Source organism: Carassius carassius, chromosome 45 (genome assembly GCF_963082965.1).
Source record: "Carassius carassius chromosome 45, fCarCar2.1, whole genome shotgun sequence".
NCBI lineage: Eukaryota > Metazoa > Chordata > Actinopteri > Cypriniformes > Cyprinidae > Carassius > Carassius carassius.
Genome location: NC_081799.1, coordinates 25465186 through 25481541, shown reverse-complemented (window position 1 = coordinate 25481541; position 16356 = coordinate 25465186). Strand labels below are relative to the sequence as shown.

The following is a 16356-nucleotide window of genomic DNA, read 5'->3' as shown; positions in this document are numbered from 1 at the left end:
TTCACAGAAAACAGTAATACAGTGTCCCTCCCCTTTCACAGAAAACAGTAATACAGTGTCCCTCCCCTTTCACAGAAAACAGTAATACAGTGTCCCGCCCCTTTCACAGAAAACAGTAATACAGTGTCCCGCCCCTTTCACAGAAAACAGTAATACAGTGTCCCGCCCTTTCACAGAAAACAGTAATACAGTGTCCCTCCCCTTTCACAGAAAACAGTAATACAGCGTCCTGCCCCATTCACAGGAAACAGGAGCAAGTGTTTTTCTGTCACCACGGCTGGAGTAGAGCTAGATGCGTCTGCAGATTCATCATAGGAATACTTTACAGAATTGAGCTCTGCTAGCTGTCTTTGGTCAAGATGGGCGATCCCTGGGTTTATTTTAGGAATTAATGTGATCATGCAATCCTGCTTTAACCAGGACTGAACAGGTAGGCAGGCAGGGTTCACATCTTTTATGACATCAATCAGCAAACTGGCTGTTTTTGATACAAATTCTGTACAATGAATCCAAGAATATTGTATTAGTGTCATAATTTGATTTCAAATCAAAGCTTTTGAACACGCAGTGGACAAAGAGCTGAATGTGTTGTGATTCACGTCTGACAAGCCTTTCACAAAGTACATCACATGTGTTTTTCAAATGAAAAACTAAATTAAATAAATAATATATTACAGGTTTTACAGAATTTCTGTCTTACCTTAAATTCTCAAAACATACAGAGAAAATATGAAAACAAATGTATAACGTTTCTTAAAAGTACACTCTTAAAAATAAAGCTGCTTCATGATGCCATAGAAGAACATTTTTGTCTAAATGGTTCCATAAAGAACCTTTAACATCTGAAGAACCTTTCTGTTTCACTAAAGTTTCATTGTAGAGAAAGAAGGTTCTTCAGCAGATTATAAAAAGATAAGAAAGAGATGGTTCTTTGACTGAATGGTTCTTTGTGGAACCAAACATGGTGTAAGTATGTGTATAGTATGTCTCATTTTTATTTAGTTTAACTTGATGTACTAAAAAACCTAAAATTGAACTAAATTTTAATCTTATCAAAATTAAAATGAATAAAAAAACTTTACAGACATTAAAAAAAAACAATAAGAATGATAAAAGTGCAATAAAATTACAAATAAAATGACCATGGCAATAATGAAAATATTAATATAAACTAAAATATGATCTTGAATTGATAAGTTTTGTCCACTTAGTTAGAAATGTTCTACATCACTGATTTCACTTCATGTAGTAAACGCTGGGTTTATAAGTTGAGCTGAAATGTTTATTTAGAGATTAAGGCAGAAGTTGAATCTTTGAAACAGAGGTTGTTCTTGTAAACATTTGCAAACTGCTGTTTGGTGTGTCATCAGACACATCAAGACACTGTTTTTGTACAAATACTGACTGAGCATCCACCAAACTAGTTCCTATAAACACACTATTTACACAACAGTGCATTATGATACTTTCACAACTTAGCAGGACAGGTCAAGAAAGTGTCTCTCTTTACAAAAGCAAAATATGTCCTATAAAATCATTATTAGAAAACAACACAGCAGACGGGTAATAAGTCTTAATTAAATGCACCACAGATGGCCTTCTTTCACACATGCAGTGTCTGAGTAGTCTATTGTCAATCAAATTAAAAAAATATTTTTCATGGAAATGCTAATGTTTTCGCATTGGACTAAAACTTACTTTGCATACACTTAACTATGGTCGTTAGTTCCATTGAACTCCACTGGTAACAATGGAAAAATACAAAACCTGTGCTAAAAAGTTGACAAAAACACTGAATCCCAGATTTGATGACAATGCTGCATGATGAAAGCTTTATAAATATGTATCTGGTAATTTTTTTTGACCAGAAACACTAAATAAGGTGAAGGAGTTTCATCTAGCACGAGTTTTGATTGACTATAATATGAGCTTTTCTTCAACGCTCCTAGTTTTAGTTTGTAAGTTTCACCACTTCCATAGTTTTTATCATCTGTTTTCATCTTTGTCTTTCAGGACAAACTGACTGATAGCTGAGTGACCCTCTCTTACAAAATGACTGCTGACTTGTAAGACTAGTCTAAGCAGTTTATGCAAGTGGCCACAGGTTTATTGGACTCATTTGTCTGTGTATGATTTGATTTCATGGATCCAGGAGCGTTTGGAAGGGTGAATCAAATGGGGAATCGACTGATACAAAAGCTGTTTTTGGCGATGTTTGTGATTTGCATGATGGGTTTCTACTGTTTGAAGACATCAACTCTCGTCGCTACACACAGGTCTGTGTATATATCACTGTAAAAAAAGCTTGTTACATTAAAATAAGTATGTGTTCTATTTTTTTTGTATTATTTTGGTGCCATGTGATATATATAAAAAATCTGATTAAATTGACATTTAAAAAGTAGCCAGAAATCCACTGTAAAAATACCGTGACAATGCTTACAGCATCAGAGGCCTGTATATTTAACATCTTATATCAATGCCTTTCATTAAATTATGTAGATTATGAAATGCTCTTAATACCAATCTACTTGATCTGCCAAATTGTGCGTTTTACCCATATACTTTATAAAAACAGGTTTTACTGTATGATAACCAGGATAATAATAATAAGGGTGGAAAATCAGCAAGTCAAATAATGAATCAGATTTCGTAATAAGCCTACCATGGCCAATCCATAAAATAAGGCTAACATGTTTAGACAAAACACCATCAACATGTCAAACATCAATTTTAATAACCTGAAATGTAACACGAAACACCCTAATGTACGTCACTGTTAATGAAAATGAGAGAACATTTAATTATTTAAAGAAAATGCAATCATAAGTCATGCAAAGACTTCTGGACATGGCCTTTTAGTGTTTTTTAACACAGTACTTATATATACAATAAATAAAAATGTATATATATATATATATATATATATGAGAATGCCTTTAATCGTAACCTGAATGTAAGTTTTAACTTGTAACTTGAAATTAAGTCTGAAGTAAAATGGAATAAAATCGAAATATATATGCTTTATTTTCAAATAAAATTTAAATATAAGTCTTTTTAATCTTCATGTTTTAATGCACAAAACATATTCAAGGCATTTCTATAAAAATAGCTTTGTATTTAATTGATATATTTCATTATTTTCAATAAATTAAGTTTAAAGGACCATTTCACACTCTTAAAAATAAAGCTGCTTCATGATGCCATAGAAGAACCTTTTTTGTCTAAATGATTTCATAAAGAACCTTTAACATCTGAAGAACATTTCTGTTTCACTAAAGCTTCTTTGTGGAGAAAGAAGGTTTTTCAGATTATAAAAAGATAAGAAAGAGATGGTTCTTTGGGAACTCTAAAAAAGGTTCTTCTATGACATCGCTGTGAAGAAGCTTTCAAGAAGCTTTATTTTTAAGAGTCCTTCGTGCATGTCCTTCGAAGTCTTCTGTGATTGTGACAGTTTGTGGTTATTCCTGTCTTTTCAGTGTTTCTCTGGCCCCTTGTGCATCAAAAGTGCGTAAAAATTCTCAGCGAACTCTCAAAGCAGATGCGACTTGCAGTCCTAAAGTCAACCTGATGTTCATGAAGACCCACAAAACGGCGAGCAGCACTTTGATGAACGTTCTCCTGCGCTTCGGAGAAAAGCACCAGCTGAGGTTCGCTCTCCCCAATGGCCGAAACGACTTCTTCTACCCGTCGAGCTTCTTCCGAACCCAAGTGAAGAGTTACCAGCCCGGTCTGTGCTATAACATCGTGTGCAACCACATGCGATTCAATGCACCCGAAGTGGAGAAGCTGCTCCCGGAGGATGCCTTCTTCTTCACCATCCTACGAGATCCCGCAGAGCTCTTTGAGTCTTCGTTTCACTACTACAAAGCCTACGTGCCTCAAACGTGGAGAATCCCTGGAGGAAACCAATTTGAGGAGTTCCTCAGTGATCCAAACCACTACTACAACCCACAGGGAATCAACGCTTTCTACCTCAAGAATCTTCAGTTTTTCGACTTCGGCTTCGAGAATAACTTGGAAGCTGGTGACGTGAGAGTCCAAGAAAGCATCGAGTACATGGAAAAGCGCTTTCAGTTGGTTTTAATCTCGGACCACTTTGAGGAGTCGCTCATTCTGCTGAAAGACGCTCTGTGCTGGCAGATGGACGACTTGCTGTTTTTTAAACTCAATGTTAGAAATGCCACTTCTGTGTCTCCCATGAGCCCTGAACTGAGGACTCGAGCTCGGGAATGGAATGGTGCTGACTGGCGACTTTATCAACATTTTAACACCACTTTCTGGGCGCTCGTGGAGGCCTACGGCCGGAGCCGAATGGAGGAGGAAGTTAAGGAGTTGCGTAGGAGAAACGCGGAGATGGAGGCCATCTGTATTGATGGCGGAGGAGCTGTGGAGGCGGCACACATCACAGACAGACACATGAAGCCCTGGCAGCCCATCGGAAAAGCTTCCATACTAGGATACAACCTAAAGAGCGACATCGAGCGACAGTATGAGGAACTCTGCAGGAAGATGCTGACCCCCGAGATCCAGTATCTGACTGATTTAGGAGTCAATCTGTGGGTCACTAGGTTATGGGGCTGGTTTAAGGATAGTGTTGTTCAGTTTGGGTTGAGTTAGTGTAATTGCTACATATATGTTGGCAGTGTTCATTTGCTGAACTTACATTAACAATACACTCTTTTTATCACATTTCCAGGGTTGCTAGATCGGCAACAGTGGAAAAATAACCCAATTCCATGGTAAAACCAAAGACATGGCAACCCTGCATATATCAAGACTTCTGAAAATGAGTGTTAACTGGGAATTACATGGTAATTCAGTTTTCATCTCCAAAAACCATAAATAAAAACAAGGTACATTTTACAGTTTTACCTTAAATTTACAGTTAAATACAGTGATTTTATTGGCTGATATAATGTTAATACACCAACTTACTGAAGCATTGAAATCTGTTTTGTAATGCACTGATAACCACCAAAAGCAGGTGCTAAAGAAACAAAACCTATCACAAGCAGCTTTTAAATATTAACATATATTAGACTAATTCACACAAACACTAAACACGTTCACGGTAACACACGTGAAATTGAAATAATTCAATAAACATTCATTTAACAACATCAGATGTAACATATAACCCTAATGTACACAACTGATGAGAAGTAACATAGGTATTTATATATATATTTAAAAAAAAATTACATTTGAAATGAAATGCAAGTAATTCTGGGAGTGGCAATTTACGGTTATTCACTGTAAATTTTACATTATTTTCACTTCCAAAAATGGTATACTACCGTAAAATTACATGTAATCTCCAGTACAGTTTTTCACCATATATAGTAGGGGAAGTTACCGTTAACCTTTCAACAGGTAGCATTTTTACAGTCTTTTACCGTTAAATTCCAACCATTTTTTTTTACAGTGTATAGTTACATAAATCAGAATTTAATTAAATAGTAGACAAATAAATAAAAATGTAAAAATAGTAAATAATTTTAAATAAATACTCTAAGTAAATAAATTCTAAATAAATAAATAAATACACATTATAACAGTACTACAGTGCTATAATGAATAATAAAAAAAAACTTCACAGAAGCTAAATATTTTTGACATTTATAATAGCAGCTTTTGACAGTATTAATTGAATATTTACTTAAGAAATGATACAGAATTTTTTTTAAGTATATGGTCCATCACAGAAGGTTGATTTGGGGCTCTATAACAATCTAAAAGATTGTAGAACATTGGAATAATTGAACCAAATAGTGCCCTTGAGCCCCTGAGCCTAAAGAAGCTTTAACTTATTTATTCAGCTTTCAGCTTTTCAAATCTCTATTTCAAAAAACTGACCCTTATGACTGGTTTTGTGATGCAGTGTCTATTGTCCAGAGATGGAAGAGAGACTATACTGTAACTGCAAGGAGAGAGTTAAAGGGGTCATCTGATGCTTTTTTAAAGATCATTATTTTGTGTATTTGGTGTAACAGAATATGTTGACATGTTTTAATGTAAAAAAAAAAAATATTTATATATATTTAAAATAGTGTACATTATTATAGGTCCCCTATGCCCCGCCTCTCTCAAACACATCATTTTCTACAAAGGCCGTCCTTCTGACAAGAGCAGTCTGCTCTGATTGGCTAACTGACCCAGTGCATTGTGATTGGCCCAACACTGCAATGTAACGCCCCCTTTCCATAATTGTGAGTTTCATCTTTCAAAGTACATGTAAAGAAAGTTAATAATGTCCTAGACTTTTCAGTTCAAGACTGAAAGGGGAACAGAATCACGTGACAGACAGTGATGAAGCTCGTATGTGTTTGCAGTACACAAGCCACGGACAGTTAAGACAGCTGACTCAACTGTGTGATCCTCTCTCTCTTTCTCTCTCTCACACACACACACACACACACACACACACGCAAGCACGCACGCGCGACACGCAAAACTCAGCATTGGACCATTCAATAGCAAATACTTAAACTAATAACAAAACATACTTACAGTAGCTGATTCAGAAGCGCCAGACTGTCGTAGCAAAGTCAGAATGACCTCCTCTCCTAGGTTTACGAAACGATTGTCCATAAAATGCGTAGCTGTTCTGTTGTAAATAATCTTAAAGATCCCTAATTGCATCTATTTTCGGAAGAACAAATAAAGTGCTTTTGCTTTCTCCTCGATACACACACATCTCCCTGACACGACTGCTTCAACACTTACTGTGTTACTGAAACCACTGCGTCTTTCTTTGCGTGAAAATTTGGGCGGCATTACGCAAATATTTCCACATAGTGATGTAGACATGTGGGGGCGTGTTTAAACGAGGTGCTTTAGGGGGCGTGGCAGTCTTAACTTTGATAAAGAATATCTCTTTGGGTATGAGACTTTAGTCTGTGCAACTTTACAGATCTTCTTCATGCACCAAGAGCTTGTCCAAAGAGACTCCAGAGAGAAAGGAAAAATTGAAATTGCATCATATGACCGCTTTTATAATGCTTGTCACATCACATTAGATTAGATTAGATTCAACTTTATTGTCACTGCACATGTAAGGTACAAGGCAACTAAATGCACTTAGCATCTAACCAGAAGTGTAATAAGCAGTAAGTACAGGATATACAGTGGCTACAATATGTTACAATATTCTAGTGTGTTTAGATGGATTATTCAGTATTCTGTCAGACAATAGTGCAAGTAATAACAAGTATAACTGTTTTGTTGCTGTAAGTGGTGTGTGTGTGTGTGTAGGGGGTACATCTAAATAAATCAAAGACTTTGTTTTGTGCCTCCAAACTGAGAGCGAGAAAAGAAAAAGGAACATTTAATTTCGATTGACTAAATGCATTGGAGAAGTGTCATTATTTCATTATATTAAAATGTTATTGCTTCCTAGTATAGCGCAGTTTTACATTATTACTGCACAGTGTTTTAGGTTTTACTACACAGTTTTTTTACTAGCCTACTTGATTGCAGTAGTAATGTGTGCTTATTTAATCCACGTACAGAAGTGCTTTATTAGAAGCCTTGAGTAAGTATTAGGAAGTTATTTAATTTACCTTTAATTTCATCTATGTGTAGGCTACCTATTTGCTTTCACTATAATCTGTGAACTATGATAATAAACTACTGAAAAAAATTTGATCTGTCGTCACATACTTAAGCATAAAGAGAAATATGACACTCTGGCGTTTAAATGTTTAAAGTAATAAATCAAAGGTTTTTATTAAAAACTGTTAAATCTGTCAGGTTCAAAATTACGAGCGGACTTTTCAGGCGACCACCAATCGATTTCAACCACGTCCATTGCTGGGCTCTTATTGGACAGCACGGCGCTCTCCAACGGTAAATGGGCGGTGCTTAATGGACCGTACAATTTCAGTTAGGGTGTGTCTGAAAGATCATATTTTAACACTTCACTGTTTGTTTTTAAATAACATCTATTAAAGTTAATCTAAATATCATTATATAGATGTAAATTCACTGTTGTTGAAGAAACAGCATGGTCAGGTGCAATCACTTAAGACTGACCAATCACATGCATTTGCAAGATAAAGATTTTTAAAGAATATTTTATATAATTTACACAAGCGGATTTCATTTTAATCCCATGTAAAAATAATCTGAACATGTAGATTTAAAATATTATACTATAATATTAACAATATACACAAAACACACTGAAATACATACAGTCGGCATCTAGTCATAGTTGGGGGCGTGGCGAGGGTGGAGTTGGCATGGAGTCGATATAACGCCTCATATTATATGCAAAAACATTAGGTTTTGCAAAAGAAAATAAAGTTTGGCAAACGAAAATGAAGAATTGCAAAACATAAATGATAAAAAAATATATATATTTTCCATGGTCATATCTATTATTTGCAAGGCTGCTTTTATTTTGCGTGTCAGTCTAGTTTGAGCTTGCGAAACCATTTTCCCTTTGCGCTTCACTTTTCTGCACGTCTCTCTTTGTGGCACTGTTTTGACGTGGGGGCGGAGTCAAGGGACGGGGGCGTGTACAACATAACTCCCTGGAAGTGACATCATCTGCCCGAGACGCAGCTCACTGATCCAGGTTTTTTTTTTTTTTAAATTTATTATTTTTTTGATTAATGCTTAAAACAATACACAAGCAATAACAGGTAACAACAGAATATATAAAAATAAATAAATAAATAAAAAACATACGGGGAATAATATAAGTTAAATTAAACATTAACAAATTATGAGAATTACATGACACTGAAAAAAGGAAAAGAGTTACAAATAGATAATGTTTTTGTTCTCAGACAACTTAATTGATAAGAAGTATTTTTCAAGTTCTTTCACAAATATAAGAAAGAGAGGTTAAGCATTAAGATAGATTTATGATTATGGAATTTAGCTAGAAACAAGATCAGATTAATCACATAAAAATGACATTTTTTAGATTGGTCAAAATCAGTGGTGGACTGGGACAGTAAATCAGGCCAGGAATTTGACTCCACCCCAGGTCACCTCTGTTGCTGCAGTCACCACCCGATTCATGTGTCCACCAGACTGATAAACTCTTTGGCTCTTTCAGTTGTTTGAATTGGGTTATACTTAAAAAATAAATCAAAATCCTTAGACTGTGGACGGGCAAAATAATCAAATGGAGTATCAAGAATTATCAAGGCATTCACTCTCTATCATCTTTCCCTTAATCCCTCTCTCTCTCACTCTGCACATTGAGTTTCTATGCAATATGAAATAATCACTTTCAATAATCTATATGCAGCCATCAATTGTATGTCCCAATGATCACAGTCCTACTACTGATGACCTTATAAATCATAAAAGCACATATTTTTCTAAGAGTATAGCCAGCATGTTTAGTTTTGCTTATAGCTTAAACTTTCCCTGAAGGTTCGTGCTCTGACTCAAAAGCTGAACTGTCCACCCTCTCTTGTTCAACAGCAGGAGCACTAACAGCACTAGTGCTACTGTTGCTTCCTTCATCACTTTCAAAATAAATAAATAAGCATTGTAGACTAGGCTACATATTGTAGGCTAGAAATGGAAAATCAAAATTTCTGGTCAATTTTGGTAAAAAAAAAATACTGTATCCCATATGTAAAACAGTGTGCTAGTTTGAACTTCTATCATTATATACATTTGTTATATTATTATTTTTTGAATAGATTTTATCTATTGTAAGTCGCATTGAATGAAAGCGTCCATCTGCCAAATGATTATGTAAATATTAGAGTGGTACAGTTCAACTTTTTCACAGTTCAGTTTGTTTCACGGTTTTAGAGTCACGGTTTCGGTACCGTCGTATGTGCTATGTTTATGGAAAAACTATACTTTCAAAAAATATATATTTTATCATATTATTAAGAATATTCTAACTACAAGCAACAGTACAAATAAATATAATAGAGTAAAAATACAAATAAAATAAACTGACTTTCAGGGTTTTTTAGGTAGGTCTTGCATTAGTTTTTAAGTACAGAAATTGAATAAAGTAATCAGAATGAGCTTTTTGCCAGGTATGTTTACATATACGAGGAATTAGTTTTTCGTGATAGAAGCTCCACAGTACAACAGAATGACAGCGACAGAACATAAAACACATAATAAAAGAATCAAAAATACAAAAAAAATACAAATAAGTAGGTAAGGAATGACAATGTTAAACAACATTGCATTTTGGACTATAACTTAAAGATTATTATTTATTAAAGTTACAAAAGCTTTTTAATCAGGAGCAGTGAGTGATTTCTTTGTTGTTGCTGTTCGATTCATATAAAGACTGTCACTTTAAAAGAATAAACTGATCCAGTGTTCCTATTAATATTAAAAACGAGAGTGAATGATTTGCCCAGGGTAATGTCTGGGAATCCAGAATGCGCATACATCAACAGAAACATGTATTAACTGAACACTGTTTGTTTTACGTGTTATTTATAGCAAACCATATTACAGCTTTGTCAGATTTAAGTTGAACAGCGGTCCCAGCGCGTGTCGAACCGTGTGTGGTGAACTGAACGGTTCGGTTTTTTCAGTGAATCCCTACTAAATATAATTGTAATTCTGACGGACCTGCTCCCTTACTGGCGAACATGGCTGGGATTTTACAGCAATTTGCAGCATCTGTGGCCAGGGCTTTTCTCGTTTTTATACGTTCCCTCTCTGCTACTCCTTTGCGTTTATGCTCCATTTTCTGCACGATTTTCTAAGATAAAGCCTGCCTCTGGATATAGCCAATTAGGCAGTACTTCGCTGATGTTTGGTGTCATTTTCGTAGATTCATAAGTCCGTCAATTAATTTGCAGTTGCATACCAGCCTATTGCACGTCAGCCCGATTGACTGCACAGCGGCAGGCCAGAATGACCGTCAGGCCACCAGGAAATGTCCCGGTGCTCCCGATGGCCAGTCTGCCCCCGTTTCAGACCTAATAAATCCTAAAACACCTTGCCAAAACATTTTCGTAAATGGACAATACCAAAAAAGATGAACTACAGTTTCATCAGAGATGTCACAGAAAGAGCAACTGGAGGAAATATCCCTTTTGAACTTTTTCATGTAGTGATTTGCAGGGTAGCATTTATGAATTATTTTAAAAGAAATCTCTTTTATTTTATTGGTTAAAAAAAAGAGATGTGGAAGCGTCCACATGTGTAATTTGTCTTTTTAACTGTCTATCAGTAAATAAACACTAGGCTATATAATAATATAATAATCCAAGTATTTAGCCTAGTTCGGGAGTTTGGAGCAGGATTGCGAATCATTTGAGTCAGTTCAGGAGTTCAAAGCGGGTTCGCGAATCATTTGAGTCAGTTTGGGAGTTCGGAGCGTGAATCATTTGAGTCAGTTCGGGAGTTCGGAGCGGGATCGCGAATCATTTTAGTCAGTTCGGGAGTTCGGAGAGGGTTCGCGAATCATTTGGGTCAGTTTGGGGATTGCGAATCATTTGAATCAGTTCGGGAGTTCGGAGTGGGATCGCGAATCATTTGAGTCAGTTCGGGAATTCGGAGCGGGATCGCGAATCATTTGAGTCAGTTTGGGAGTTCGGAGCGGAATCGCGAATCATTTGAGTCAGTTCAGGAGTTCGGAGCGGGATCGCGAATCATTTGAGTCAGTTCGGGAGTTCAGAGCGGGTTCGCGAATCATTTGAGTCAGTTTGGGGATCGCGAATCATTTGAATCAGTTCGGGAGTTTGGAGCGGGTTCGCGAATCATTTGAGTCAGTTTGGGGATCGCGAATCATTTGAGTCAGTTCGGGAGTTCGGAGCGACTTCGCGAATCATTTGAGTCAGTTCGGTGGTTCAAAGCGGGTTCGCGAATCATTTGAGTCAGTTGGGGTTCGCGAATCATTTAAGTCAGTTCGGGAGTTAGGAGCGGGATGGCGAATCATTTGAATCAGTTCGGGAGTTCGTAGCGGGTTCGCGAATCATTTCAGTCAATTCGGAGCGGCTTCGCGGATCATTTGAATCAGTTCGAGAATCATTTGAGTCAGTTTCGGAGTTCGGAGCGGGATCGCGAATCATTTGAATCAGTTTGGGAGTTCGTAGCATAGACAGTAAAAGAAATGGACACAGCGACCCCATTTGATTCAACGGAGAAAAATGAAGTAAATTAGAAGCACGCATTTCCTGGGGATCAGGCATACTGCGCAGACTCAAACTGAACTTGATGACGTAGATGTCAAGTGAGCAACCTGTTCATATCGCTGTGCCAAGAGAAATCTGAATCACCCACCGAATCTTCCAGAGAAGGCGAGCGTGAATGAGAGCAAATTTTTGTAAGTATTCTGATTAATTATCTCCCTTGACCTTTATGCCTCCACGTCCCCCCGATTGCTTCATAGACAGTTAAAGATTGCATGCGAGCTTCAACTATGTGCGGCAGTCATGGCGAGTAGTGATGGGAAGTTCGGATCATTTTACCGACTCGGACTTTTGGTTCACGTTCAGCAAAATGAACCAATCTTTTTTCGAGTCATTTCGTTTATTTTAGCAAAATGTAATTAAAATGTTACGTGTTACTTCCCCAACACATCTAGTACTTAGGCAAACGTTGATCACACTACAAACAATACAAAACTAAAATGCTATAAGATACAGAAAAGATTAATTCATTGTTTACCTGGGTCTTCAGTCTGTGATTAGCTCACCTCATCTCTTGTCTGACAAGTCTTTGGGTTCAAGGTAATTCCTTAATCAAGTGACAGCCCCATTCGCTACCAATGCAGTCCGAGCCGGAAAGAGAATTGATTATTTCATCTCATTAGTCTTTCGGGTCGAGTCGTTCCTTAATCACGTGAAAGCCCCATACGCTATTTCTGACATTTCTGTCACTGTGTTTTTGTTACCGTTTCTTCAGGATCTGTGGTGTTTTATTATTTTATAAATAAATAAAACCCTGTTATAAATACAGAATTGATTAATTTGTCTTTTTGACTGTCTATCAGTAAATAAACACTAGGCTATATAATAATATAATAATCCAAGCCCACAATACAAAGTATTTATAGCCTAGTTTGTTCATTTTTAATCCAATTTTGAGTTTGCTGGTATAATAATTGCTTTTCCTAGGCAAACTTGACATTTTGGTCTAATATATGTACAAGAAGATTGCTCAAAAAGGACATAATGACATAAATTAAAAGCAAAAATCATTTTGAATCTTAAACAAGTAACACTAGTTCTATAGTCAAATCTGAAGGGTGAACTCAAAAGACATAAATCATACAACAAGGTCATTTTTGAAGATTAGAATCCACTGTAAAAAAAAACAGAAAAAACATCTCTTCATCAAAGTGATTTCGCCATCATATTGACAACATTTAAAGCATAATTATTATAAAAAATAATAATAAGTACTATGCACCCATTTGTAAGGAAGGTTGTAAATTAACTAATTACTCTAGCCAATGTTGTCACGTCACATGACAAAAGAATGAACAACCCGAAGACCTGAAAGATGAACTAATCAATTCTCTTTCCTGCTCAATACTGCATTCTTTTATTGCCTATGGTTTTAGCGTATGGGGCTGTCACGTGATTAAGGAACGAGTCAAAAACCCGATTGACCCGAACTATGAACTAATCAATTCTCTTTTCGCCTCAAGACTACATTGACTGACACAGGTGAATTAGACAGAAAGTTGCTGGTTATGACGCAATCATCAGCCAATTTTTTACAAAAAGTGCTTCTACGAGACCATAACGTAAGATACAATGTAATGGAGTCTTTCATACATTTTCGTGATTCTTTAGAAATAATTAATGGACAAATGGAGTCTTTAAATGCCTCAGATGTAAAGTTATTCACTGTCAAAGTGACGCCAAAATGAATGGGAGTCAATGGAATGCTAACAGCAGGTGGGGGTCCGCTAGCCAATGGCAGCGCCCAGGGGTGCTTCAAAAAAATAGAAACCCCTGCCCCCCTGAGCGGAACAGAACCTATAGAATATTGCGCATGCGCGACTGAACGAATCATCCCCCAAGACGACTCGTTCTTCCTGAGTCACATTAAAGATTTGTTCAAAATGAACGAATCGTTCAAGAACGACAAATCACTAATCCAGGTCCTGTCATGATGAGCAGAGACTTTCAAGTGGATCGTTTCTTTTTGTTCAATAGCATTAAAACATTCATGTTTTCGTTTTATTAACTTTATTAACAACTGTATATGTGTATTAGCAGCGTTGGCTCAAGTTAAAGAAGTTGTTACCATGAACATCTGCTGTTTATTTCTCTCGATGTGCACACTTTTATAGCATTAAAATGTGTATTGTTTCATTTGGTTAACTGCAAGTGTTTGTTTAAAATCTCTTAACTTGTGGGAGGACGCCAGCGCACAGAAGCGTTCTTTGTTCACATTAGTTCAGAGGAAAACGCAGCCCTGAAGAGTTTTGTAAATAATAGCCTATATTTTAAAAGCCCGACATGACAATAAAGCTTTGATTATGCTGTGACAGGAATTTGTACTGGAAGTGCACTTTAAAGGATGAATTTAACAATAACTATATAAATATCCTAACCCTATAATAATAAATACTAGAATTATAAGTGAATAATTCGCTATAATTTGTGAATAATTTTTTTTTTAGTCAATTGTTAATGAAAACACTCATTTATCACAGAACGTTATCTAGGTAAGCAATACACGAATTGAAGGGGGAAATAAGCATAACAATAAATATAAAAATATACCCCTAATTAATATAATTTTATTATCAATTATATACGGTTAGCCTGTATGAATGAATGAATAAATTAATGATGCATTTATATAGTTCTTTATTGTGTATTGTTGTCCACCCAAAGCGCTGTACAATCATGTGAAGGGTCTCTCCTTACAACACAGTCTCACTCTCTACTCGTCAAATGTCTGACGCATGGTCAAGGGATCTGGCGTCACTTTTTTGACGCACTGGGTATACCTTTGGCGTTATTTTTCAACGTGCAGGTTAGTCCGATAGACTTCTATAGAACTCAGCAGCGTTTAAATTTGACGTCTTGGGTCAGCACACCGCAACGAGACTAAATAAATAAAAATAAAAAAAGAATAGGCTACAAAAAATTATATATGACAGAGATCGTTTTATCTGGCCCTCCAACTTGTTTTTGAGGTTTAAAAATCCTCGCAATCTGATATCAAAGTGTTCTCTGTGCAAAGGCTTAGCGCGTTCATCAGTGGTGAGTTTAACAACACTCAACTGCAGGTAAAACAGCATTCAGCGGTGAGTTTGACCAAAGCAACGCTCAACTGCAGGAAAAACGGCATTAAAAGGTGAGTTTAACAACGCTCCAAGGCGCGTGCAAGTAAGCAGTTTAACCGTTTTCTTACAACCCATTCTCGCTTATCGCTTATTCATAGTTTATCACTATGAAATCACGTTCAAGAAGTCTCATTCAGCACACATCGCGATACTTGCCATCAGTTTACATGTGCCACAGGTTAGGTGAGTAGATGTAAATTCGCTCTTTTAATGCCTGTTATAAAAAGTATTCTGTCTTCTTTATTAATCAGATTAGCGCCGTATTGTTTACCCGCTGTATTATATCAGTCATCCGAGGCTGTCTTTGAGTTTCATTGCGTTTAACTAAATGAACACACCTGCTAACTAGTGTGATTAAACTCTGTCGGTCACGTGACGTGCCATAGACTTTCAATATATTCATTTCAGGTTCAAAGATGTAAATTTGTAGTAAAATCATGGTAACCACGACACGTACAACAGTAACAAATTACATTTGAGGTTAAAACCCAGGAACGGGACATTTACCATGTTTTTACTACAGTAACTGTAGTTTTACTATGGTATATTAATAATCAATACAACAATACAATAATCATCAAACTAACTATGGTTGTACAACTGTAATGGTCGTTTTTTGATGTGCTTTTATATGACAGATATCACAGTAATCACATTTACTGTACCATGCTTTTGATACCTTTTTATGTAAATCCAAAAAAAGTAAATAAATAAAAGGACACATTTTTCCCCTCTTGCAGTTCATTCATATCAGTTTATATTTTAAATATTTTGCTCACAAAACATTATTAAAATTCTGTTTATAATTCTATTTTATTCTACCCCCCCCCCCCCACACCTTTCATATTTTTATTATTATTATTTTTTTTTTAGCTGAAAAGACATAAAGGAAGCAGTCAGCCCAGTGGTGTTTCTGAAGAGGTATTCCTTCAGAAATGGAGAAGACAGAAAGCTGCGGAGGCAGACATTTGCAGCAGTAAATCTGTGATAGTTTGACCTTTTTTTATCAAACTGCTGTTATAAATTGCACAGCATTTGTTGTTTCTTAAACTGTTGCACTGTCCAAATACCCACACTTGCCATATTTGCACCTG

The 16356-nt window shown here is 36.2% G+C and overlaps 1 protein-coding gene across 1 annotated transcript; it reads left to right on the top strand.

Annotated features, from left to right (window-relative positions):
- Nucleotides 1-249: 249 nt before the first annotated feature.
- Nucleotides 250-4628, top strand: gal3st1b (galactose-3-O-sulfotransferase 1b). The gene is made up of 3 exons (XM_059539087.1): nucleotides 250-430; nucleotides 2014-2276; nucleotides 3480-4628. The coding sequence occupies exons 2-3, from the start codon at nucleotides 2143-2145 to the stop codon at nucleotides 4618-4620; spliced, it is 1275 nt and encodes a 424-aa protein (XP_059395070.1). The 5' UTR covers nucleotides 250-430; nucleotides 2014-2142; the 3' UTR covers nucleotides 4621-4628.
- Nucleotides 4629-16356: the final 11728 nt, after the last annotated feature.

Coding starts and splice junctions, on each gene's coding strand:
- gal3st1b (XM_059539087.1), top strand. CDS start 2,143: ATGGATCCAGGAGCGTTTGGAAGGGTGAATCAAATGGGGAATCGACTG. Junction 2,277..3,479: donor ACTCTCGTCGCTACACACAG/GTCTGTGTATAT, acceptor CTGTCTTTTCAG/TGTTTCTCTGGCCCCTTGTG.